The sequence below is a fragment of the Mauremys mutica genome, chromosome 5, assembly GCF_020497125.1.
Source record: "Mauremys mutica isolate MM-2020 ecotype Southern chromosome 5, ASM2049712v1, whole genome shotgun sequence".
Taxonomy (NCBI): domain Eukaryota; kingdom Metazoa; phylum Chordata; order Testudines; family Geoemydidae; genus Mauremys; species Mauremys mutica.
The window spans coordinates 37,513,297-37,540,574 of NC_059076.1; the positions used below are offsets into that span (position 1 = coordinate 37,513,297).

A 27,278-nucleotide genomic window follows, 5' to 3' on the forward strand; every position below is an offset into this window, starting at 1 on the left:
TCTTTTGTATGTTTTTATAGATACAAATTTTGAATGAAGAATTAAACCTAGTCTCTGGTGAAAGGAATCAATTGCTGAATGAACTGAGAGAAAAGACAGAGGGCGAGAATGAACATATTCAGCAACTGAAGGAACAGAGTTCCTCATTAACAGCAGAAAGAGACAAACTCCAGCACATGCTGGAGACTGTTAGAGCAGAGAAGAACAAACTCGAGGTGGACCTTCACGAAAGCATTGAGAAGGTACAGCAAGTGTCAAGTAAAGTTTAAAAATATTTAAAAGTATTGTGTTTCATTCTTGCCGCCCTTCCGATAGGCCTAGAGGCATCTGACACCAATACCCATGTTAATTGTAATTGTGCTTTTAAGAACTCAATAGTTAGAGATGCTTTCATCTTTATGTAGGGCTCAGTGCCTGAGTGAAAGGATTGGTTGTAACTTAAATGTGTGGTAGGCTTAAAGTATGTGGAGCATTCATTACAATGAGAAATAAACTTGAAGTTTATACACTGATACGGTAAGGTGTGTTGAAATGATGTTTATGAATACTTCTGCGGCTGCACAGCTCTCCTTATTCATGACTAACAGATAATGCATCTCATCTATGCAATTCACCCGGGGTGAAAACAGGAATGATTTTGTAAATCTTTAGCATGGTAGTAAAATGTTGACCAAAAAGATCTGAGTCCCTTACATCAGTTATTTCCTGGTAGTAGACATCCATAGCCAATTGTCTCTAGCAATTGGGATTGCTGGTGCTCTGCATCGGTATCCTATGAGTGGAACTCATCAGGGTGAGTCTCCAGAATGTTCTTTTGAGGACATGCACTCACTTGCCAGATGTAATGCAAAACAAGGTGTCACACACAAATTTTGCATCCAAAAGTTTTTTTGTGGGCAGGTATAAATCACTAACATACTGCTAGCCAATTCAATTGTCACTCCATTCCCTTCCAACTTACTATCGAAGCAAGTCTCACAGGATGGGGAGCATGCCTGGAAGACTAACTTAGGAAAGCTCAAGTACATATCCTTTTAGATCACTTTAACCGCTCTCAGATGTGTGTATGAACAAAAACATGGACATGACCATATGAGGTCAGACCAATGGCCAGTAGAGGTCCATATGCCATTTGACAGTAGCCAATACCTACTACTTCAAAGGAAGGTACAAGAAACGATGATGTAGCGGGCAGTTATGGAATAACTTTCCTTTAGGACATGTTTGCTCCTACATCCTGTTGGAGATTAGTTTATCATCTCAAAGCATGAGCAGTTTATCTTCTGTCCAAAATCAGGGTGTAACCACAGTTCAGAGCCTCTTGCTAGAAATGGAAATAATTTACAGGGTAAAGATGAATGTACTGCCTTTCAAGGCAGTTCACATAAAGGATACAGAAAAGAGACCTGAATTCCTCCACTGGCCTAGAAGGCACTTGTTTGGGCTTGATAGACAGTCAAGAAATATCCATTGCACCTGCAAAAAAAATCAGATCTCTAGAAGCAGGGACCCCTTCTTCATCTGGGTCTCTGCCACCTAGTGTTAATAAAATGGGAAGTTGAGCACAAGAATTTTGTTAACCTTGGCTCACTGCTGCTTGGTGCTACCTAGACAGAACTCAATCAGGAAACGTCATTCATTGAACTGGTTGAATTTTGGTTTCTGGCTAAGGAGAAACAAATCTTTGTACAGTGCCTAGCTCAGTGGGAGCCTGGCCTGTATATCTTGTTGTTATCAAATAAACAAGTTCTGGTGATCTCAGCTACACTAGTTTCTTTGAGATGGCTGTTTGATGTCCCACAGCCAAGAACTATAGAAGGTCGGTAACAGCCCTAGCAGTGTTCATTTAGATAGGCACATCAGACTCCCCATATGGGCAAAATGTCAAGATGATGGATTAGACAAGTGTATAGCTAGCCTCTCTAGTCACGATACCTCCTAAAGGTAGGGTGTAGAATAAGTCCTATCTGTATCAGAACCACACTGCTGTTGTCGTGAGGAAAAGGTCATAGCTCCAGAAACCTTTTCACCCAAGGTAAATTCTTCTTTCCTCAATTCCTATGAAATATTTCTCCCATTCTGTTCCAGGCCTTTGCACCCCTTTGGAAGTTTGTGGTATAAAGAGGGCTGCCTTAGAGCTCCAAAAATGTATATCAAACCTATTGAGCGCATTTGCCAATTGTAGCACGTTGATCTCATTCTATCCAAAATGCCAGGGCTGTGGCACTGCTGCAGATGAGAAATTAAAATCCTACACCAGTTGGTATGGATCTGTAAGCATCTGGAAGAACATCCCTGGAATCAGAACTCCCTATATGGAGTCCCTAGCAGCATTTTGGAAGTAGGGGGTGTTGGAGCATGGTCCAAGGAAAACTTTGAGAAGTGCACTGCCATTCCTTTGTAGAGGTATCCTTTGGTAGGAAGAGGCTACTGGATTCATTCACAGATTATTTCTAAAATTACAAAGCTTTTGCTATGTATGTGGGGCACTTCTATTTCTACCTGTTACTCTACCACAGGGGTAGGCAACCTATGGCACATGTGCCAAAGGTGACACAGGAGCTGATTTTCAGTGGCACTCACACTGCCCGGGTCCTGGCCGCTGGTCTGGGGAGCTCTGCATTTTAATTTAATTTTAAATGAAGCTTCTTAAACATTTTAAAAACCTTATTTACTTTACATACGACAATCATTTTAGTTCTATATTATAGACTTAGAGAAAGAGACCTTCTAAAAACGTTAAAATGTATACTGGCACGCGAAATCTTAAATTAGAGTGAATAAATGAAGACTTGGCACACCACTTCTGAAAGGTTGCCAACCCCTGCTCTACCATAATGCCTGTTAACCTTCCCACACCATTTCTGGGAATCACTGCTTGCTACTTTCCATTAGTAATGAATAAAGAGAAGTTGTGCAGCAGAATGAGAAATTTCTTATATGATTTTGTCCTGCTAGCAGCTTCTCTCCTTCAACCCAACTGGGTGGTCTGGCAAATGACTGGAATACAGTTTGTAACAAATTCCTTTTAGAAAAATATTTCAGACTTAACCATATAGATGCCATAAGCTTAGTTAATTTAATTTCAAGGTGTTGCCTTACAAATGCTGGTGAGTGAGTTGAAGGCCAAGGCTTAATCCTAGAGCTTCCAGTAACAACGCTGGACTTCCTTCAAATTCCATGTGTAAAAGGTACTATCCATTTTCTGGCATGAGTTTAGAGAAGCGACTAACAAAATTATCAAGAAATTATTTTCATCTCTTCTGATACATACAGAGAACAATTGGATAAGTAACCTCTTACCTATCATCCTTCCTAATCTAGGCATACTCTTTTCCAGTCACTATCCTTGTCCTCACTTGCCTTGCAAAACTGGCTAGGATTGTATTTGCAAAATGAGTCAATGTCCTTTTGGAATTAGAGGAACTTAAGATGGGAGGTGTCAATGGAGAATAAACTGAATTTTCAGGGTTTCCAAATAGCAGACTTAATGAGTACGCTGATGGTTCTCTTTCAGAACCCCTAAAATGAGCAAAATTGTTTTTTTGTGGTTCCATATTGATAGACTACAAGGAAGTCTCTTAAAGATCATCATGTAATTCTTGTGTTTCAGTCTGTAAAAATTCAAGCAGAAATAGAAAATCTACATGAGGAGCTGAAAAAGCAGGTGGATACCCAGAAGAACTTGATGGTAGAGAGAGAAAAGGAGTTGTTGAAGACGGAAGAAAAACTAACAGAAGAAACAACACAACTAAAAGAGAAGGCAAGTGTGATACCAAGAAAGCAAGGACTGCTGCCTAGCTTTCCTTTCCAGGATAAAGAACACTTATCCAATAAGTTACTTCCTATAATTTACTAGAGATGAAACTCCTCTTCACTCTACCTATTGTTGGATATTATGACTGAATGCTTGCCTGAATTTGTTCACAGTGCCATTTCCTGTAGCTTATTAAAGTGGTAACTTTGGGGGATACTGTAACTTTGTTTAGTTTTTACCAACTTTCATACAAAGAGTATGTATTCTTTTGTATGTTTTTATAGATAAAAATGTTGAATGAAGAATTAAACCTAGTCTCTGGTGAAAGGAATCAATTGCTGAGTGAACTGAGAGAAAAGACAGTGTGTGAGAATGAACGTATTCAGCAACTGGAGGAACAGAGTTCCTCATTAACAGCGGAAAGAGATAAACTCCAGCACATGCTGGAGACTGTTAGAGCAGAGAAGAACAAACTCGAGGTGGACCTTCACGGAAGCATTGAGAAGGTACAGCAAGTGTTGAGTAAAGTGTAAAAATATTTGTAAATGTGTAGTGTTTGATTCTTGTAGCCCTCCCGATAGGCCTAGAGCAGTGTTTCCCAAACTTGGGATGCCACTTGTGTAGGGAAAGACAGTACGTCCCTCGGCCTGTGCCTCAGTGGGTCACAGCTGAGAGTGCCAGATTGAGGACAAACTGCTGAAAAATAGGGCAGACTCACCCCAAACTGGTGTTTATGTTATCATAAGTTTATTTCAAGCCTGTAACAAAAGTAAACTTCTGTCTCATCGCACTGGTTAAGAAGAAGTCAGAAAGGCAGTCTCCTTAGCCATCTCAGCCCTTGTCTCGTTACCCTAACCACTGGACTTTATGATGAGTGGTTACTGAAAGACAATTTTATCTAATATAGGGTCCTTCCAATCTCAAGAGATGAACCACTTGGCCAGGTCAGTATATAACTCAGATCTTGCCCAATAATCATGCTGCTGCCAATCCTTTAGTAACTAAAATCTAAAGGCTTATTAATAAAAGAAAATGAGTTTAAATAATAGATCATATACATTCAATAATTGCAATATCCTTACATCAGATTGGTAGCAGTGATGTTAGACTGCTGACTTGTAAAGTTTGTCTGGCAACTTCCAAAAGATTGGAAGGTCCTCAGTCCAATGTTATAAATCCACAGTCCAGAGAATCAGGGCAGGAAAGAGGCAAAATGGAGTTATTCCGGGGGTCTTTTATACCCTTTGCCATATGCCTGGAAACTTTCTGTTTCAAACAAAGCCCAATCTGTAGAAAGTTACTGGCACAAGGTGGAGTCCAGGGTCACATGAGTATATCACATGTCCTTGCAAAGCTTGATGACTCTCAGGGGGTAGCCATTGGCCCCTTGGAGGCTGAGGCCATCCGCAGGAAGAGCCATCTGGGCAGAATGAGTTTATTCTATGGCCCATTGAGAGCAAAGTGTCTTTGATGGGCCATGAAACTTGAATAGTCCATTCACAATGTGCTGACTAGACTGGATATAAACTACCCAGGAAAAAAGACAGTTGTGATGCAGGTACATAGCCAATATTCATAACTTCAGATACAGTGATAACTGGATTTAAACAGGATAATGTTTAGCAAGTCATAACTTCTCCATTCACACCTTATATGACACACTTTGTACAAGATTTGTTGCAATTGTCTAACAGTGGTAGCATCAATGATATACATGGTCTCATTTCAATCGTATAGCATCACACAAGTACTCTATGGGAGGACTAAAGAGACAGAAATAGTGAAAGCAACACTAGTATAGCTTCTCCATTCACTTTTTTGCCTCTTCACTTCCATTTTGACCTGTAACATTCAAGCTATTCAACTTATTCTGTCTCCTCAGGTGACACACAACTCTCAGAATAGTTTTAAATTTGTAGTGGCTTCATTCAATGGAATATCTGGTGTAGATAGGACAATAAAACCAACTGTAAACATCTATACCATCACCTACCCCTCCTTCTCCTTTCTTATGTCCTTTCATTATTTGTTCTGACTTTGCAGTAGATGAAGATCCACTACACCTGAAGGTTGGTTGTTTTGTTTGTTTTTTAACTTCCTCTTCACTGGTGACCCAAGTCAAGATTTAAGTCTAGGTCTCCAAAGGGGAAATGCTAACCCACAAAATTGATATAATTACTTTAGCTCCAATTCTTATATCATTATGAGAGGGAAAAGGTTTAATTCTGAAATGTTTTTTGTTTCTAATTATCTTTAAATCCTACCTGGGAAGGAGCAACTTAAAAGGTGGTGTTGGATGGATGTTTGTATGCAGTATTTGACAAAACTGAGCGAATACTCTAATACTGAAAGTATACATAATTGGACCAATTTATAGTAATGTTGTTTAACTGTTTCTTTAGGTCAACCAGTTAACTGAGGCATTAAACAGTCTTTCACATGAAAGACACCAGTTAGTGGCTGAAAGAACTAATCACTATCTCCAACTTCAAGAACAGATTTCATCAATAAATCAAGAGAAAGATGAGCTCCAACAAATACTTGAGGGTGTAAAGTCTGAGAGAGACCTGCTCAAGACTGAACTGCAAAAAAATATTGACATGGTTTGTGTCCAAAATACTATTAGATACTAATAGAAGTTATATTACTGTAAAATTAGAGATTTACTTAATACTTGTGAATGTATTTTTCAGTGCACTGAAACAAATGCAAAACTTAAATGTGCTCTAGATGAATTGAAACAGAAGAATCTGAATGATGTTGCAGTTCAAGCAAACCAACCAGATGACACAGAACTGAGACATGCTGATAGCATAAAAGCAAAAGCCTTGGAAGTAAAGGTAAATTTCAGTTACATAGGTAACTGATGTGTGAAACTGTAGAACTGTTCATTCCCTGGTACAATTCTAGAACAGTATCTTTGTCTGCCTACAACATAATTAAGGTTAAGATTTTGTCATTTTTATTTTTAGTGAAAGTCACAGATAGGTCATGGACAATAAACAGAAATTCACGGGAGCCCATGACCTGTGTGACTTCACTAAAAATAGCCAGAGGGTAGGGATCGGGGGGGGGTGGGGGGGCAATATGGCCACAGAGGGGGAAAAGGGGTACGTGGCCCTGACTGCAGCCAGGGCCAGTTGAAGCCAGAAGTCACAGAGGTCCAATCAAGTTACTGAATCTGTGACTAAATTGTGTCCTTAAACATAATGTGTAATTCTTCGAGTGTTTGCACATGTCCATTCCAATGTAAGTATGTGCATGCCTGAGTACAGTTGCTGGAATTATTTCCCCTAGTGATATCTGTCGGGTCAGCGCCAGTGCCGTCAGATGCTGCACACTCATAGCGCCGATATAAAAGGCCCTGCCGATCTACTCCCATCAGTTCCTTCTTACTGCCAGTGATGGTTGCTGGAACTCCTCATTGCTCAGGAAATTTTCTCCTAGTGACTCTTCTGTTTCTTTAGTGTAAATAGTTATCGTAGTTTAGTTTTGGACGCCCCCAGGCTTAGTGGCGTCATCCACATCCCGGTGCCGGGGCATGCCTTGGTCACCGGGTTTCAAGTTCTGTGCTTCCTGTGGTAAGTCTGTGCCTTTTAGTGACCCGCATTTGAGTTTTCTCATGTGCTTGGGGGAATCTCAGAGGAAAAACTGTTGCCAAATCTGCAGGAACTTCAAGCTCCTCACCTAAAAGGACCAAGAAGCAAAACTGAAGGTCCTCTTCATGGGGGCAACTTTAAGACATTCCTCAGAGCCATACTCTGACATGGCATGGGTCAGGAATCTCTGCACAGATCTTCTTCAGTGCCTAAGAAGAAGCATTGTAAACGCCAAGAGAAGAGCTGATTGCTGGTGCTGCCGAAGGTGAGCAGATGGGGACCAGGAGAGAGCCAGACCCACGTCTGGCCACTCTTCCTCCATGGCACTGCAACATCAGATGCCTTCAGCTCCAGTGCCACTGCAAACCCCACTGACACCAGCACAAGAGCCACCTCCTCCAGACAGACGGCATTCTGGCCAGTTTACAGTACCTTTGACTCCAGAGGCATTTGCAGCAGCCAGGGACCTATTTTCCCTACTGGTACCAGCATCCCCAGATTGTCAGGATTTGGCACTGCTAGTGACACTGAGTGGCAAAGAGTTGTCGCCAGGATTTCACCTGGTACTATGGCTGCCACCTAGAGGAAAACCTCTGTTGGCAGCCTCATCAAGATCTTCCCTTCAACGTTAATTGCCAGCATTAAAGGGAATAGCACTGCCTTGGTCTCTACACTGCAGTTCATCCTCTTCATCAGACTCGGAAGTGGGATCTTACTCCCCCTTGTCACCACAGCCGTCCGCGCTGCTCCCCAGGCCATTATGGGACCGTAGCCCCAAGTACAGGGGAGTCGCCAAACATTTGGCCACTGGGTCATGGGGATCAGCACCTACGTAATGGCCGTTTTGGAACCATTGGCGGTTCCCCTGCCACAGGGCACCAACCCCGGCCTTGTCCTATGTTCTCTTATTAGACCTCCATTTGAACCAACGGCAACATGCTCCTGTGTTCACTTAGCTATAAAATAGCACTTCTTGTTGCACCTCTGCCCAACAGATCAGCGAAATTGGAGCCCTTATGGCATACCTCTCATACACAATTTTTCATAAAGACAAGTTACACCATGCCCACATCCCAAAGTACCATCCTCCTTTCCATCTTAATCAACCTGTTCACCTACCTTGCTTCTTTTCAAAGCCTCACAGCAACCAACAGGAAGCAGCATTGCACACCTGGACCTCAGACGAGCATTAAGCTTTATACCTGGACAGAACACATTATGCCATCACCCAGCAGGCTAGAGAAGAAGCCGGCTCTGGCCGCACAGTCTTGGAGTCAGTCTGTCCTTGAACTCCGAACTCACCTCCTGTACAATTGCTTGGGAGTCACCTTCATTGGAATGGATATGTGCAAGCACTTGGAGGGGGGGCAGGAACCTGTTAATAAACTTTCTGTAACTGATTGTTCGAGATGTGTTGCACACGTCCATTCCAAAATAACCCTCTAATCAGAGGCAGTCAGTAAGAAGAAATTGAAATGGAGCAGGTTGGCAGGGCCTTTTATACTAGCATTATGTGTGCACGGCACCAGAAGGTGCTGAAGCCAACGGATACCACTAAGGGGAAAAAAATTTGTCAACTGTGCTCGGGGTGCGCACACAGCTATGTTGAAGTGGACATATGCAACACATTTTGAACCATTACAGAAAGGTTAGTAACCAGTTTATCCTAAGTGATTTTAAATTGTCCTTTTTAGCAGGGTTTTTAGCCTTATAAAAATATTGAGGTGGGGTACATGTGTCCTAAAATGAAGTGGTTAAAAACTCACAAATAATTTGGGGACACGGTGGTAACAGCTTGTCTGCGGTTAATGTGAGATACTCTTGAATTGAACTTTGCAGTTAAAATGTCTGATCTTAATTATGGGAACAAAACTGTTTCATAATATTTTTTACTGAAAAGTTGATATACAAGCACTCTTACTTTGATGTTTTGTAAAACTCATAGCTTTATTTAAAAAGCTGTATTTAATGAAGCCTTTCTCCTTTCAAAACAGAATAATCTTCTAATCTCTGTAAAACCTTGCTAGTGAGAGGAGCATTTGTACAAAACCTTGGACGGATCTGGGGTGTTGCTGATCTGCATAGATCAGGGGTGCGAAGATGCAAGGCTTAAGTGGCTTACAGTTTACCTTTGTACTTCCCTGATGCTGATGCAGCTGTGCGCAGGATTAATCTGAACTACGTTAGAGAGATGTAAAGGGTTTCTCCAATTTACACCATGTTTCAAACACCCACGTGCTATTGGTACCTGACCTTGCTTGAAACAGTTGAGTTCTAGTGAAGATGCTGTCATGTTGCTGATTGCTGTTCCTTCCAGTACCATTCTTAATGCAGCTCAACAATCCCATCTGCTGGCCAACCATGTGTCAGATGGTTTGGTTTTAGCAGTAGCACTCGTACGGTTCCTTAAACTACCATAGAACTGACTTATGTAAAACATGTATCTGACACAGATAATGTTCAAAAACTTGAATGTGTACATGCAAGATGGTGCACATTGGAAGGAATAATTTGAACTACTCATGCACTCGTGATGTTTTCCCTCAGATGTCAGTTAATTTACACCTGGGCAAAATTGTAGACCGCTCAATGAAGACCTCCTTTTTTGGCTGTTGCTGCACGTTAATATAATTTTAGGTTCTGTAAGGAACAGAATGATATATACTGAAAATTTTAGAACACATCACATAAATCAGTAGTGGTACGAATTCTCATTGGAGTACTTCATGTTCATTTTTGGTCATCTCATCTCTCAAAAAGATACAATAGAAACAAGAGCCTAAACAGGTGATGAGAATGAGGAATAGAAAAAGCTCCATATGATTTAGCTGGGGATTGGTCCTGCTTTGAGCAGGGGGTTGGCCTAGATGACCTCCTGAAGTCCCTTCCAACCCTGATATTCTATGATTCTAAGAGAGTGAGACTGAAAGAGTGTGATCAATAAGATGGTCCAGAGAGAGTGAGAGAATAACAAATTATATAAATAAAGTAAACTTGGGTACTTCTATTCATCCTTTTTTTATAATACAGGACAAGAGAACATTAAGTGAAACTGAAATACAATCAATTTATAACTGATGAGGAAAATAGGAATTGTCATACTGGGTCAGACCATTGGTCTAGCTCAGGGGTTGCGAGGTTATTACATGGGGGTCACGAGCTATCAGCCTCCACTCCAAATCCTGCTTTGCCTTCAGCATTTATAATGGTGTTAAATATATAAAAAGTGTTTTTAATTTGTAAGGGGGAGTCACACTCAGAGGCTTGCTATGTGAAAGGGGTCACCAGTACAAAAGTTTGAGAACCACTGGTCTAGCTAGTCCAGGACCCTAACTGACAGTCTCCAGCTGTTTTGAGGAAAGAATAAGAAAGCTTGCGGTAGGTAGTTATTGAATAACCTAACCAACAGGAGAAACTTCTTCCTAGCGTCCATGTCCTGAAGACTTTTTTGTACCCTTTCTAGAATGTTGGTAATTTTTCAACTATTACAATGGATATCTGATATCAGTATTGGTATACGTACAATCCCTTTTTTGGTAAAATTAACACTACACATAATTAGTCTGTGCAATTCATTTCCACAAAATGTCATTGGGGCTGGGAGTTCATCAATAGTCAAAGGGTTGGATGTTCATATGGTTAGTGCAAACATCCAGTGTTAGTTGTAAAGATTTTTGTTTTAAAGATTTGAAAGGGAAATATCCTTCATGCTTTATGACATAACACAACATCTAACTAATAGAGATTAGGAAGAAACTTTCCTATGAGCAAGTTATTTCATAACTGCCTGCGTTAGGGTTTCTTGCACATACCTCTGGAGTGTCTGGCACTAGCCATGTTAGACACAGGGTAATGGTCTAATATGGCAATTCCTGTGTTTTCTCTGGGGGATTGAAGTATTGGGGAATCTAACATCTTGTTTAAATGTAACTTATTGTAACCAGAGACAAGGAAGGCGACAACAGCAGTTAGCAAACTTTGATTCAGTGCACTTTCTTGAAATGTTCACTGTGTCCTGCGGGGGAAGGGGTGGGCGAGCAGAGGTATGAAGTTCCTTGAGTCTAAGTCATGGAAACAACTTGAGCTCATTTGAAAGCATATAATTCAGTCTGGGGCTCTGGCTCTTTTGAAGAATTACCAAACTCTCTGCCTTTGTACTGTCTGACCTAATTTGCATCCTATTTCCTTCTGTGCTGAGTAGTGATTGTTCTCTTAACATTATAAGACCAATAAATTCCCTAGAGAACACCTGGAGTCTGATGAGCTGTTAAAGTTTCATCCAATCACTGATCACTTTTTGTAAAATATTCTTCAAGGATGCTTTATTCTTCATTGTGGCTGATTCCATTTCTTCTTATCTCAGGGGCTTCTGGAGAAATTCCTAATGATGGAAAAGAAATATGAGTGTCTCACTACAGTGTCTCTAAATCTGAAAAGTGAACTCAGCAGTCAGAAAGCAGTAATAGCTGGGATGCTGACTCACCTTTCACCTGAACAAGCTAAACAAGTCAAAAGGCTTCAAACTGAAAATGAGAAAATAAGCAATCATCTCCAGAGCTTGTTGAACAAACTTAAGGTACAAATTTCAAACAGTGGTTGTGTGGAGGGCTTCATGTAGCTCTGCTTTTACATTATAGCCAACATACTAACACACATGCTCATGGAGCACTCTGGTTGTGAAGAAATCCCTAATGAATATGCAGTGTTGGTGTTGAGCTTCATTCCTGAACCTGTCCCACTGTATGCAGTTATTGCAGAACGTATATAGTGTGTGCAGTGTAAACTGATATGTAATTGCTGCATAAGCCCTATATAATGGGGCCAATTAAGGCCTTAAACTCTGAATATAGTTCAGCTACTTTGAATAGTCTAATATCCTTAACATTTCTTTAAAAAGTTGTAACTGGTCAAAGAAAACTTGATCTGTATGCTAGATGCTCCAGAAGTAGAATTGTGGATCATTATGTAAACCTCTTCAAAATATAGGTTGCTTTCATAGCATAGCCTTGTCCCATGGCAGATGTTGATTAGAGACCTTTATTGGGTAGCTTTAAAGTTTCTGGATACTTGCAACCCACACCCATCTTGCAGTTGAGTGATTGACTGCCTTCATTCTTAATCACTTAAAATAAAGAGGAATGGGGGAAGGAGAGGAGGTCTACCATCTGAGTAGAGCAGGTTCTATCATGTAAATAGGTATAGTAAATGTAGTTTAATGTTAATTCTCTTCTGGGTCTTTATAGTAGTGATTCCAGGCAATTTTCTGTTACTGGTGACAGTAGTTCAAAGAAAACAAAACCTTGACTAGGCCTGAGAATGTATAGCTGTCACTTTTTGTAAATGTTCCATAGAGTCTGATCTCATAACTTCACATCAGCTTTTGCATTTTTGGAGTCGTATGTTTAAGTTCTTGTAACTCTTCACAATTGTTGGTCCTTTTTTCCTTTTATAGTCTTCCTTCGTTTATTTACTTTGGGGGCGCTTTTGTGTGTATGTATAGTTTCAGCCATTTAAAAAATAAACTTTAAACCTGGCAGATTATGGCCATACTAGATGTCATAAAATGAATACATCACATTTTCACTTGATTACACTGGTGTGAATTTAGAGTAACTCCTCTGAAATCAAGGTATTTTAATTTGCCTGGGTCCAAATTCTGCTCTTGGTTTGATTGCAAGCTATGTAGGAGGGGGGAGGGATAGCTCAGTGGTTTGAGCATTGGCCTGTTAAACCCAGGGTTGTGAGTTCAATCCTTGAGGGGGCCACTTAGGGATCTGGGGCAAAAATTGGTCCTGCTAGTGAAGGCAGGGGCTGGACTCGATGACCTTGCAAGGTCCCTTCCAGTTCTAGGAGATTGGTATATCTCCAATTACTACCTTACTACTACTACTAGCATATGTTCCCACCACTAGTTTAGTATCTCAGTCAGTCTAGTCCAAATGCCATTAACCCTTTGAGCTTTTCGAGAGCTATGAAAAATGTATTCTTTACAAACATAATGTGGAAATAATTGAGATGAGGGTTTTTTACTAGGCCTTTTACTAGACATTGCTTTTAAAAATTTTGCATATGCATAAAGTGCTACACAGCTGTCTAGAATCTTATCTAGATTCAAGGTATCCTTTAATGATGACCTTTTCATATTCAACAGTTTCTGTTCAGCCGTGTTTGCCGGAAGAAGGCAGAATACTATACTACCATTAACAACCATGAAATGGATTTTCTTGATGAGAAGAGAAAACAGGATGAGCTACTGTCTCAGATTCGGTGTCTCAAGAAAACTTGTTTGAAACAGGATGAAACAGCCTCCCAAGAGTTAAACATCCATGAATTGCAGCAGAGGTTGGACCTCCACATCGAGGTAGCACTCAGTATATTGATTTGACTGAAATAGACATCAATATTTAGATTTTGGGAAATATCACAACATGGATGTGCTATTTCACTGTGAAGTTGCTTTTATTTGCAGGTGACTCGTACTGTAGTAAGCTATAGAAAAATAATTGACACTAACCTTCACTTTTAAATATAATTTATCTGTTTTAATTTACTGATCTGATCAGAATTAAATTTGCATTTTATTTATGAAGTGACACACTATGTGAGCTTATTATATGCAAGATATTCAGCCTGGGGATCTCTATATGTTGGTCTTGTAAAGCACCTACAACTCCATTTGTGAAAATATCTTGCTTGATTATTTTAAATAATATATATACCATTTAACTACACAAGTGTGCCATTAAGTTAAGGATTTTTTTTATGCTATTAACAAAGGGGGTCTAATGTAAAATAAACTTTGAATCTATACTTCAAATATAGGGTAACTAGAAGCTAAGAAATATTCCATATACTACCTTATAGTGTAAGAGAGAAAATATAGTGTTTACTAATATTTTTTTTAAAAATTGCTACAACAATATTGCAAGTAAAGTTATTTGAGCCATTCAGTTGCTGAAAACTAGTGTAGTGCAATCAAATTGGTAAATCGCTTGTTTTCTTTTTTTTTTTAATGCAGCACATTCTCAGAGACCTGTCAGAAATAGAAACTGAGCTTCTCAGCATAGAGGCTGAGTTGCAACAGGAAGAGAGTGCTAGAAAAGAAGCAATGCAGTTTTTGGAAACATGTTCAGGAAATCATTGTGACGTAGAAAAATTTAAAGACGGAATAAAGCAAGACAATGAGAGGCTTTTACAAGTGATTAAATTCTGGACACCTAAAGTCAAGGTAAAAGTTCCTGCTATAACAGTACATCATTCAACTTGTCTTTTAACATAGCTCTGAAATCTATAAACCCACCAGATTTTTTTTTGTGTGAGTATTCTTGTGTTAACAAGTATTTGTATATTGTTCATAGGCAAAGCATCTAATTTCCAGTAGTATCTTCATATTGTACTAAGCTGTAAAGTGAAGCTCTACTTAGAAGTTTTACAGGGTTTTTGTTTCTTCCTTTCGGCTTTTTTCACACATCTAAGCGTGGTGCCCTCTGCAAGTTCTTGGTCCATATTGACCTTCAGGCCAGATGGAGCCCTAAAGATTTTTCATTCAGAAAATTTTCTCCTCTGCCTCCCATGAACTTTCTTCTCTCAGTTTCTGTGCTTTTTACTCTGTAATTGGGGTGGGGAAGGGTATTTTTTAAAAAAAAAAAGTCTAACAGTCAGTGCTCAGAGCACGTGTTGTTCCTTAAGCCCAGGCACCTCTGCGTACCAGAGATGTTTCCATAGCTATGCACTATAGCTCCTAAATGGGGCTTATGGCAGCGATACTACCAGTTCTCTGTTGGAGCTAGTCTGCTCAAGACTTTTGTCAGACCATGACGACTTCTGCCTGAAACTGTAACCGACTTTGTGTCTTAAACTTAAATGGCATGAAAAGAAGTTCTATAACGAGGTGGCCAACCTGTGGCTCCGGAGCCACGTGCGGCTATTCAGAAGTTAATATGCAGCTCCCTGTATAGGCACCAACTCTGGGGCTGAAGCTACAGGTGCCAACTTTCAAATGTGCCAGGGGGTGCTCACTGCTCAACCTCTGGCTCTGTCACAGGCCCTGGCCCCACTCCACCCCTTCCTTCCCCCTTTCCTGAGCCTGCTGTGCCCTTGCTCCTCTCCCTCCCCCCACCCTGAGCCTCCTGCATGCCACGAAACAGCTGATTGGGAGGTGCAGGGTGGGAGGGGGAGGCGCAGATTGGCGGGGCTGCCGGTGGACAGGAGATCCTGGGGGATGGGGAGAGCTGATGGAGGGGCTGCTGACGTATTACTGAGACTTTTTGGCAATGTACATTGGTAAATTTTGGCTCCTTCTCAGGTTCAGGTTGGCCACCCCTGTTCTATAAGTTGCAGTCCAGTGTAACACTATATAGGAGCCAAATGAAAAAGAATTTACACGTAAAGCTATTCCATCAAAACCAAACTTAAACTAAAACGATGACAGTTTCATTTAGAAATATGCATTCTGCATTAAATGTCATGGTTTAATATGGCTGAGATGTAAAATCTCCAGAGATTTGACAATTTAGCTACATGTAATAATTCATATGAAGTGTGCAATTCATAGGCATTTTACAGGAATAAGTATAGTTTACAGGTCATGTGATTAAGAGGAGGCAAAATCTTGACTCATTTAAGGGCCTGACATGGAAATTCAGGGAAAAGTCGCCTATTGACATCGTGCATGACCAGTGTGCATACATGTCTCTTTGCTTGCACAGCTTTAGGGCTTGATCTAGTCACTTCTGTTTCTTCAGACTCTTCACCTAAGATACTATTTTCTTGTTTCTCCAACACTACTTCAAGACTTGATACAATAATCTGGTAAAACTTTGTTCAATTTTTTCTCTTTTCCATACCTTTCCTACCCTAAAAAACTCAAACTATGTTAGTGGGAGTAAAAGTTTAAGGACAGGAACTTCTGGGTTCTTCCCCACCACCTCAACTTTTTAAGGTTCTTGAAGAGAATCATACGAATCTGGAAGTCCAATTTGTACCTCAGGAAGGTCTTCAGGACTGGCTCCCATCTTGTATATTGGAAATTAATATATTCTAAATGCATACATTTAACTGCTTTTCAAAGAATCAGTTTCCTGCATAATTATTTTTCCATTTCCATACGAGTGGGTGTATATACTCTGACAAGTTAAATATTTGGGTTGGTTTCTTAGCATATATCTTTACGGTATTTTATTCGTGGCTGGCTTCTAAAAGCTAATAGTTTTTCAATTGCATGCATGGCCTATTTAATTTTGCAGACACTCCTTCAAACTTCATCAGAGATGGATACCAGAACTGCCAACTATTGCAAGGACTCAGAAATTGAACTGAAACAAAGAAAAGGGAAAACTGAGAAGTTACTTGAGCAACTGAAGATAATTAAGGAACAGCTGGCACCTTGTGGTGTTGCTAATCTTGCACTAGAAGAAGAAAACTATAGACTTTATAACCAATTAAAAGCCTCAGAACAAGATATAAAGGTATCTAATCTGATATGTTAATCAATTTAAATCAGCAGACATGCAAACCCACCTGTAAACGACACAGAGAAATTTCACAGGGTACTTTAAACTGAGTTTTTAAAAAAAAAAAAAAATAAGAAAATAAGAGACTAGATAATTAATATAAAACTGTGCTATACACGCCACTGGCCCAGACTACACTTAACTTTTTTGTAGCTGTTTCATTATCCAAAAATAAATTAAAGCGGTCTTATTTAGAATGTGAAGAGTTGACGCTGTGGCTACAGGTTAGATTTACAATAGTGTGTATGAATATGAACCAACTGAGAGCATTTCAAATGTGCTTAAATATATTTAAAATATTATGCCTAACAGTGCAAAGGCTGTAAGGCTACATGTGGTCATACAGTCTCTGTGTGTTAGACTAGGGATTGGCACAGAACTCGGAACCAAAATTAAAGAATTAAATGTCCTTTATTTTCAAAGAATAATTCAGAAAGGTCCTATTGGATCAGGACTGAACTGGGAAACTAGATAATCACATGGGTGATCCATCAGTTCATACACTTTTAGTAGAAATGACTAGGTACTTGACTATAGTGAAGAAATGAAGATATTTGGTACATCTGCAAGAATCTTAAATGAGTGTGGGACAATTGGGTAGCTGATAGCTTATAATCAGTTGTCAGATGCACTTGTTTTCTAAAGTTTTGAGCACGCCAGAATATCTCGAAAAATGTCATGCTGACAGCCCTGGAGACTGCAGAATGAGATGACATATTATTTCCTTGGCCTCTAATACAGCTGACAAGCCTGCCAAATGTAGTTGTAATTGCTAGGATAACGTCTAACAACTGGATATTTTTCTTAAGATTATGAAAACAACAATCCAAAAGCTGGAAAATGCAGTAAATGAAGCAGGAAAAAATGTCAGGGAGAAGGAAGAGAGAATAGCCATGTTACAAACAGAGATTAAAATGAAAGCTGCTGCAAGTGAACTTAACCAACTTCAGGCTAAATTAAATGAGACAGAGAAGTGTCTGAGAAATGCGTTAACAGAGAAACAGACTTTCAAGGTATGTTTCATTGTAAAACTTCAGTTGTTTAAGCAAAATGTCACTCCTATTTTCCACTTGAGAGCTGGGAGGAAATCTGAGAAGATTCTTGAAGGCCAACATGTGGAAGCCAATCTGTTGCACTATGTGGTATTGAAGTGATGCATTCTTTTCCTATGGTTTAGCCCGTATCTTCAGACATTCTTGGTGCAGCAGCGAGTGACCAAGCTTGGAACCCAAGTTATACTGCATGGGGAATTTTGCACCACTGTGCATGTGCAGAATTTGTCCCCCACAGATTTATTTGCTTCTCCACAGAAAAATGACTTTCTGATGGGAAGCAAATGGAAGCCACAAGAGTGGTCATGCAGCCCTCCCCAGCAGTATGTTTCAGGTGTCAGGGCAGCCGGCAAAGAGGAGGCAGACTGGAGAAGACCTAGTTGGTGGCTCCTACCCTGCGCCGGGCTCAGCAGCTAGGCTGGGCTGGGGAGGATGGGACTTCACCTGCATAGCACCCCCAGATTTCTTCCCTGGCTGCAGGAAGTTCTGCAAACTCTCTCTCCACTCCTGCTTCCTGCACTCATTGCTCCTCAGCTACAATGGGAGGGATCCCTGTACAGGGAGCTGCTTCCCCTTCCGCCCATCCCCTGTTATCCAAACCCCCTCATACCTAGACCTTCCCGTGGAGCTGCCCCTCCCCCCCTCTTGCACTCAGAACCTCTCCTGAGGAGCCCCACTCCCCCTGCACCTGGACCACCCCAACAAGCCACCCACACTCCAATCCCCCTACACTCCAATCCCCCTGCTGAGCTCTGTCCCCCTCCCCCTGCTGAGCCCTAACCACCTTCTTCTGGACCCCCGTGAAGAGTCCCATTACCATTGCACCCAGAACCCCCCAACAAGCCCCTGTGCATCCAGATCCTTTCCACACTCAGACCCCACTGAGCCACCTGCACCCAGATTGCCCCACACAGAACCCTCTCAACCCATGTCTGGATCCCCCCACACTAAGTCCCTCCACACTTGGATTCTGTCTTGCTGAGCCTGCCTGCCCAGATCTGATGCACCTGGCATGGAGGGGCAGAGCCCTGGGAAGGGTTGGGTGCAGCCTCACCTCTGAGTCCCGGGGGGGAGCTGCACAGTGATCTCCCATCTCTGTGCAGCCAGTGACCTGTGCTTCCCAATGCCAGGCTGGAGCCTCCACATTTATTTGACAAATAAAATTTACAGAATTTTAAAATATTGTGCGCCTAATATTAATTTTTTTGGCACAAGATGCCTCAGGAGTAAAGTTATAACATTAGAATAAGAGTATTGCCTCTGCAAGATGGTATTTAAATATCCCTAATTAACTTTAAGAGATCTAACTTTCTTATCACTAGATCTCCTCTTTTCTCCCAACCAACATATTAGGCAAAATTAGATAAAGGTGCCACGTTATATAAAGAAGAAATTGATCATCTCAAAACTCAGTTGGTGAAAGCTGACATGGAAAGAATGAAACAATCCAGAATTTTTGAACAGAAGTAAGTTTTAGTTTTTTACTGTATTATGCATCCTGTAATTTTCCAGTTCTTTTTTTGGAAAGCATAAGATCTGATGTTTAAAAGTAGTTTTTTATACAGGTTGTTTCAAACATCCTACCTAGACACTTCACATATCTCCCAGGAATAGGTAAAAACTGCACTGAAAATACAAACCTTATTGGATATTTGGTGCTCAAGCATGGTTTTGAAGAGAGCTCTGAGTGTCTTTAATCTACCCAGAAACTAGAGAGCCATTTTGTCTTAGGGGATGAGGGGCTGTGTAAATTAAATATTTTGTGTGTCCTTGGTGAAGAGTTCTAGTTTCTTAGCTCTGATATGTTTTGCTATTTTATCAGTATATTTGGATCCTGTTGCTGTTTGATTTCTCATTTGGAGAAGAACAGACAAATTAAAACTGCAAAATGTTGCAGAATTACACAATAGCAAACTGCTAAAATAGTGGCTTCCTCTTTTTCCTTATGCAGAATTGCTACTACAAATTCTCTTGCAGAACACAAGGAGGAACAGTTAAGAAAATTAAAAGAAGAACTGAGAAGAGCACAGCAAGAACAAGATGTTACTGGTAAATAAAAAATACATACAAGGAATTTTTTTCGCAATACCTATATAAACAAAACAGAATTGAGGCTGTTGGTTGTACACAGAGCACTAGATAGGAAAATGTTAGTCTATGGTCCACAATTGGTTAAAGGAGGGACAGGACTTTCTTTGGGACATATGGTAGGTGAGGTGTAGTGAGAAAATAAGTGGGGTGTGAAGAGCTAACTCTGGAAATCACAGTAGTTTAGTGCTTAAAGTTCTTCTGGGTGTGACTGCAGCAGTGACGAGGTATGAAAGTGCCGACCTTTAATTTTTTTTTTGCTTGTCATATCTGAAGGACGTGTCTGGCTATTTCTGTAATTGGCCCCACACTTTCATCAAACACTCCTGGACAGAGTGGTACACAGTTCGTGGCAAGTTTGTATAGCTTTTGCAAAACTGGAAGCAAAAGGGAATCCTCACTATATCAAGATGTGAGACAGTGGGGCCTAGTAGATAGAGCACTGGGCTGTGACTTGAAAGACCTGGATTCTGTTTCTAGCTCTGTTCACTGGGTTACTTTGAGCAAATCACTTCCTCTCGCTAGGCCTCAACTTCCCCACCTGTAAAAGGGGAATAACAATTCTTTCCTCTTTTTGTAAAGTGCTGTAAGATCTACAATTGAATGATTCTATGAGCTAGGTATTATGGTTATCTCTTCTAATCATAACTGATATAATATTACTGTATTTTGGATTTGTCAGTTAAATTTATTAGATCATCTGATTTACTAGAGAACCATTTGAATTTTATACTAGGTAACTGACAGTCTGTGTGAATTCCTGTATAGAAAGGTTGAAGCTGTTGTAACTGTATTTGTAAACTGTACAGTGAACACTTAATCCCAAAAGGGAATTTTAATATAATTTTCTAGTCATAGAACAGTACTTTATGAAGGTCAACTTTACTTGATTTTTGTATTGTCCAAGATATAGCAAATAATAGCTTCTAATATATATTCAAATAATTTTTTCCCCAGTAATATCAGGAAAAGATGTTCCTCAGGAATCACATACACCCCTGACTTGTGGTGGCGGCAGTGGGATTGTGCAGAGCACACACATGCTCATTTTAAAATCTGAACAAGCTAAATTACAGAAAGAAAACCTGCAGTTGAAGAAAAACAATGACCTTCTAGTAAGGTAAGTTTTTAAAAAGCTGATCATCAGAGTCTAGAATGTCCTTTCTGATTTAACTGCATACATTACTATACTGGCTGTTTGATTTATAATCTAATGCGGTAAGAGTTCATATTTCTGGGGAGAATCCTAGAAATGAGAAATTTTGAAAGATCCATTTGTTTGATGAACTTTCTTCTCTTTGTGGCTGGGGACTTGTGCCTTTCACCAGGGCTGGTTCCAGGCACCAGCCCAGCAAGCAGCTGCTTGGGGCAGCCAGTGGTGAGGGTCGGCATGTCTGCGTCTCCGGTGGCAATTCGGAGCAAAGGACCAGCTGCCGAATTGCCGCCAAAGACTGAAGCGGCGGCGGTAGAGCTGCAGATCACGATGGGGGGGAGGGGGGCGGTGGTTTTGTTTGTTTGTTTGTTTCCTTTTTGCTGCTTGGGATGGCAAAAACCCTGGAGCCGGCCCTGCCTTTCACACATCAACAGTTTGAATCCAGACACCACCAGTGGTGACATTTTATCATTCAGTCTCTTCCTTACACCTTAGGAAAGGAGCTGGCTTCTCTTCTTAATATAAACTTGCTCACATGAGTTGGCATTAATTGGTTGTCTGTTCAGCAGTTTTGCAGCAGAAGGTTGAATGGGTATGGAGACTTAACTGCGTTGATTCTAGAGATTGTCCCTTGAAGTCAGGATCGAGACACATTGATATGGCAGTGTGAGGGAACTTGCATTGTCATGCTTCCAGTAGTTTACACTTTATCATTTTCTCCTTTTAAGCAATGAACTTCAGCTGAAAGAAGAACTAACCAAATGGAAAGAGAGAGCACTAAAAATGAGAGCAGAATCCTGTAGAGACACCAGTCGGGAGAAGATACAGAGGTCTCCAAGGAAGACCACACCTCGTTCAGTTAAAGAGCAAATGCCTTCTCCCTCCAAGGAAGTTTCTTCACGAGAAATACTGCCTCTGGATTCACCAAACACCCTACCTCTGACTTGTCCAAATTTCTTTGATAATTCAAGCTTAGGCACACTTACGGGTGCGTAATGCAATACTGTTTCTGTTAGGAACACCTATTCAGTAGAACGTTAAAGGGTTGGCTAGCCAGAACTGTGAAAGATCTAGTGTAGGTACACCCTACAGTTAATTCATATGTACTGGGGGGCTTGAATACCTCAACTGGGTGAGTATTCGAAAGATCGGGCTAGCTTTTATTGCAGTATAAACTGAACTTAGTGATTAGTAGTAAGGATGGACAAATGACATATTGTGCAATTTTACAGTGGATATATTGGGTTCGGGGGGATAGTATTTTTTATTTACATTATTTATGTAATTTTAGTTCAGAAAGGTTTGGAAGGGGTGAATTCTAGACCTGGTTGGGATTTTTTTGGATTAAACAGTTCTTTGTTGTAAACTGCTAGTTTGTTGAGATAGAAGAACCTCAATTTCCCATATCATGAGTAGTTCCCTAACAACTGGAATATTGGCTACTCTAGAGTAGGTGGCTCTCTTGTTTTTTGCCAGAAGGTTTAAAAGGGCTGTATTTCATCCCAATCTAGAACAAAACCAGGGGCCAAAACCTCAAAACTTTGCACCTCCTTGTCTTTTGGCCAGCCCAAGAGAATTCTCCAGCATTGGCCCTCCACCCATGCAGAGAGATATGAGCTAGTTTCACCCACGTGACTCTAGAGGCAGCATTTAAGCAAATTTCTGTCTCCAAGGCCTAACCTTTAGTTTCAAGAGCAAGTTTTGCACCCAATCCACTAGTCTCTCCATCTCCAGTTGCAAAGATGGCAGTCTGGGCAATGTCTCCTTTCCCATTACCCCTACCCTGCTTTGCTCTTTTTCTTTCCTGCCTGTCTCCACAAACCTTGGCCTGCAAATAATGGCTTCTATGCTCTTCTCCACCCAGCCACCTTTTGTGGGGGAAGCCTTTACTGGTGGCTTGCATTACATCTTAACAGCACCACTGCAGCCACTATTAGCTCTTTGAAAAACCATCAATACTCCCCAGCAGTGTGGTGAAGCACTAGGTCACTGGAGTAAGTTTTGACATTGTCACCACTGTTCAGTGAGTGTGAGCTAACTTGTTGCTGCCGCTTCTGCCAGCAAATCTCCTAATGTCTGAGGTCCCCACACAATTCCATGTCCCAGCCCAACTGCTAAGATCAAAGAAGCACCTTGTCTAGACTAGGATTTAAAGGTAGCGGTTGGATCATGTAGTCTAGCTCAGTCTTTTGAACACCTTCTAAAAGTCTAGGCAAGACAAAGCAATTGTACTTTAGCATGTGCTAAACTGGGAAAGTTACAAGTCTTTCTATTTTCTCTCTTACTTAGACATGCGACCTGCAGGAACAGAGTGTATAGAAGATCGCTTTAAGCACTGGTTTGGAGCGTCAGAAAAAGATAAAGCACCTGACTGCACAACCCAGTAAAGGTGCCCGTTATTGTTCACTGTCCTTGCTAGTGGATAAAGTCAGAGATCGCATATAGAGAAGACCTGTGCTACAGAAGTAGCTGGTATGTTTTAATTCTAGCCAGTGGGAAGAAGCTTTCTTGCAGCAGGAACTAAGCAAGTAACTGGAAAAGCTGGAATACAAAAATGTGACAGTAGTGTTGTCTGCATCCAGCTGATGGTGTCATTGTAGCAGTTCTGCATTGCTTCTCTTGTGATGGCAAAGATAACAAAGCCAGCCAGCTGAAGAGGAAATGAAAACTGGAATGGATCACAAATCAGAGAATCTCTACTGTGAAACTTATCAATGTTAAACTTTCCCCTCTCACTCCTAAGACAACCCTCCCAAGGGCAATCGATTTAATCTTGGAAGTCCATAAGGAAAGTGGAGATAACTTTTTCTGCTACTCTTTTTCTAGTGTTCAGTGTTATTTCAAGTTTTATATGTTGACATTTCTAGGATGGGAAATAGTATTCTCATTCAACTTCTTTTAACCAGTTTATATATAATAATCTATTTATGAGCTCACAATCAAGGCTGTGTTTTTAAAAAGTCTCTACTTCATATCTGCAGTGCACAGTTGATTCTGGTCTGAGTAATTTTAACTTTTGTCAATAAAGATTGTTATATGCATATAGGCAGTCAAACTAGAATTGGTCATTGTACTACTGCCATTTCTTCTTGTTGTGTCATTGGGGGACGTGGCAGGAGGCTCCTGCCTACTGGTCACAGCTGAGTGATGGGGGTCTCGCCTAGCAGCAAGTAAGGGGTTCATATACTCTATCACACAGCCTCCCCTCAGGTTCTGCTTTGGGGCTTTATCAGGCAAATCCTCCCTCTCCCTCCCCGAAAAGAAATTGGCCTTCTTAACGTTTTTCCCAGCCCAGTGAAGGATTTCAGAGCTATAGGGCTGTAGTAAGACATACCATCTCATATGCCATGGGTTGTCTTTCATGGTGTTCAGCCAACGAACCAGGGCATGGTCACCAGTTTGAAGGAGTTCCCCCACAGATAATAGCTCGGCGCATCCACAGCCCATGTCACCAGGAGGACTTCCTTTTTTATGAGTGAGTAGGACGTCTCTTGTGGAAACAATTTCCTGCTGAGATATACTGTGGGGTGCTCCTCCCCGTCAATGTTCTGGGACAACACTGCACTCGGGTGAAGTCCAGATGGGTGAGTGCAGGTTCCTGGCTCAGCCTCACCTTCACTTCCTGGAAGACGATTTCACAGGCTGCTGACCACGGGACCTTCTAGCGCTGTTCTTCACCAGGTCAGTTAGGGGCATTGTGATCATGGCAAACGCTGGGAAGAATGGAGAGGTAATTGGCAGACCCCCACCGGTCAAGCAGCTCATTGACCCATGTTTTTGCCCATTTAAAAAAATACAGGCAACCTTTTATTTTGAGAAACTCCAGCATCCCCATGCTTTGGAGCAAGGAGTTGAAATTTGGTAGAGGTGGTCTATGTATCAGGGATGTGCCTTTTGCCATCCATATGAAAATCTGCCCAAATTTGACCAAGTTAAGAGTCTGAAAAGCTGCAGTTTGCATAAGAACATAAGAGAGGCCGTACCGGGTCAGACCAAAGGTCCATCTAGCCCAGTATCTTTCTACCGACAGTGGCCAATGCCAGGTGCCCCTGAGGGAGTGAACCTAACAGGCAATGATCAAGTGATCTCTCTCCTGCCATCCATCTCCATCCTCTGACGAACAGAGGCTAGGGACACCATTCTTACCCATCCTGGCTAATAGCCATTTATGGACTTAGCCACCATGAATTTATCCAGTCCCCTTTTAAACATTGTTATAGTCCTAGCCTTCACAACCTCCTCAGGTAAGGAGTTCCACAAGTTGACTGTGCGCTGCGTGAAGAAGAACTTCCTTTTATTTGTTTTAAACCTGCTGCCTATTAATTTCATTTGGTGACCCCTAGTTCTTGTATTATGGGAATAAGTAAATAACTTTTTCTTATCCACTTTCTCAACATCACTCATGATTTTATATACCTCTATCATGTCCCCCCTTAGTCTTCTCTTTTCCAAACTGAAGAGTCCTAGCCTCTTTAATCTTTCCTCATATGGGACCCTCTCTAAACCCCTAATCATTTTAGTTGCTCTTTTCTGAACCTTTTCTAGTGCTAGAATATCTTTTTTGAGGTGAGGAGACCACATCTGTACACAGTATTCGAGATGTGGGCGTACCATGGATTTATATAAGGGCAATAATATATTCTCAGTCTTATTCTCTATCCCCTTTTTAATGATTCCTAACATCCTGTTTGCTTTTTTGACCGCCTCTGCACACTGCGTGGACATCTTCAGAGAACTATCCATGATAACTCCAAGATCTTTTTCCTGACTCGTTGTAGCTAAATTAGCCCCCATCATGTTGTATGTATAGTTGGGGTTATTTTTTCCAATGTGCATTACTTTACATTTATCCACATTAAATTTCATTTGCCATTTTGTTGCCCAATCACTTAGTTTTGTGAGATCTTTTTGAAGTTCTTCACAATCTGCTTTGGTCTTAACTATCTTGAGTAGTTTAGTATCATCTGCAAACTTTGCCACCTCACTGTTTTACCCCTTTCTCCAGATCATTTATGAATAAATTGAATAGGATTGGTCCTAGGACTGACCCTTGGGGAACACCACTAGTTACCCCTCTCCATTCTGAGAATTTACCATTAATTCCTACCCTTTGTTCCCTGTCCTTTAACCAGTTCTCAATCCATGAAAGGACCTTTCCTTTTATCCCATGACAGCTTAATTTACGTAAGAGCCTTTGGTGAGGGACCTTGTCAAAGGCTTTCTGGAAATCTAAGTACACTATGTCCACCGGATCCTCCTTGTCCACATGTTTGTTGACCCCTTCAGAGAACTCTAATAGATTAGTAAGACACGATTTCCCTTTACAGAAACCATGTTGACTATTGCTCAAGAGTTTATGTTTTTCTATGTGTCTGACAATTTTATTCTTTACTATTGTTTCAACTAATTTGCCCGGTACCGACGTTAGACTTACCGGTCTGTAATTGCCGGGATCACCCCTAGAGCCCTTTTTAAATATTGGCATTACATTAGCTAACTTCCAGTCATTGGGTACCAAAGCCGATTTAAAGGACAGGTTACAAACCTTAGTTAATAGTTCCGCAACTTCACATTTGAGTTCTTTCAGAACTCTTGGGTGAATGCCATCTGGTCCCGGTGACTTGTTAATGTTGAGTTTATCAATTAATTCCAAAACCTCCTCTAGTGATACTTCAATCTGTGACAGTTCCTCAGATTTGTCACCTACAAAAGCCAGCTCAGGTTTGGGAATCTCCCTAACATCCTCAGCCGTGAAGACTGAAGCAAAGAATCCATTTAGTTTCTCCGCAATGACTTTATCATCTTTAAGCGCTCCTTTTGTATTTTCATCGTCAAGGGGCCCCACTGGTTGTTTAGCAGGCTTCCTGCTTCTGATGTACTTAAAAAACATTTTGTTATTACCTTTGGAGTTTTTGGCTAGCCGTTCTTCAAACTCCTCTTTGGCTTTTCTTATTACACTCTTGCACTTAAGTTGGCAGTGTTTGTGCTCCTTTCTATTTGCCTCACTAGGATTTGACTTCCACTTTTTAAAGGAAGTCTTTTTCTCTCTCACTGCTTCTTTTACATGGTTGTTAAGCCACGGTGGCTCTTTTTTAGTTCTTTTACTGTTTTTCTTAA

The 27,278-nt window shown here is 40.9% G+C and overlaps 1 protein-coding gene across 1 annotated transcript in view; it reads left to right on the plus strand.

Annotated features, from left to right (window-relative positions):
• CENPE (centromere protein E) overlaps positions 1 to 24,204 on the plus strand; it is a 77,789-nt gene extending 53,585 nt beyond the window's left edge. The window contains exons 32-46 of the mRNA XM_045018536.1: positions 21 to 242; positions 3,614 to 3,763; positions 4,042 to 4,263; positions 6,160 to 6,360; positions 6,451 to 6,597; positions 11,720 to 11,932; positions 13,508 to 13,717; positions 14,375 to 14,584; positions 16,602 to 16,823; positions 17,678 to 17,881; positions 19,274 to 19,386; positions 19,872 to 19,969; positions 20,966 to 21,128; positions 21,890 to 22,149; positions 23,451 to 24,204. Coding sequence (XP_044874471.1) covers positions 21 to 242; positions 3,614 to 3,763; positions 4,042 to 4,263; positions 6,160 to 6,360; positions 6,451 to 6,597; positions 11,720 to 11,932; positions 13,508 to 13,717; positions 14,375 to 14,584; positions 16,602 to 16,823; positions 17,678 to 17,881; positions 19,274 to 19,386; positions 19,872 to 19,969; positions 20,966 to 21,128; positions 21,890 to 22,149; positions 23,451 to 23,548 — 2,733 coding nt within the window. The 3' untranslated portion in view covers positions 23,549 to 24,204. The remainder of the gene's footprint in view (positions 1 to 20; positions 243 to 3,613; positions 3,764 to 4,041; positions 4,264 to 6,159; positions 6,361 to 6,450; positions 6,598 to 11,719; positions 11,933 to 13,507; positions 13,718 to 14,374; positions 14,585 to 16,601; positions 16,824 to 17,677; positions 17,882 to 19,273; positions 19,387 to 19,871; positions 19,970 to 20,965; positions 21,129 to 21,889; positions 22,150 to 23,450) is intronic.
• Positions 24,205 to 27,278: the final 3,074 nt, after the last annotated feature.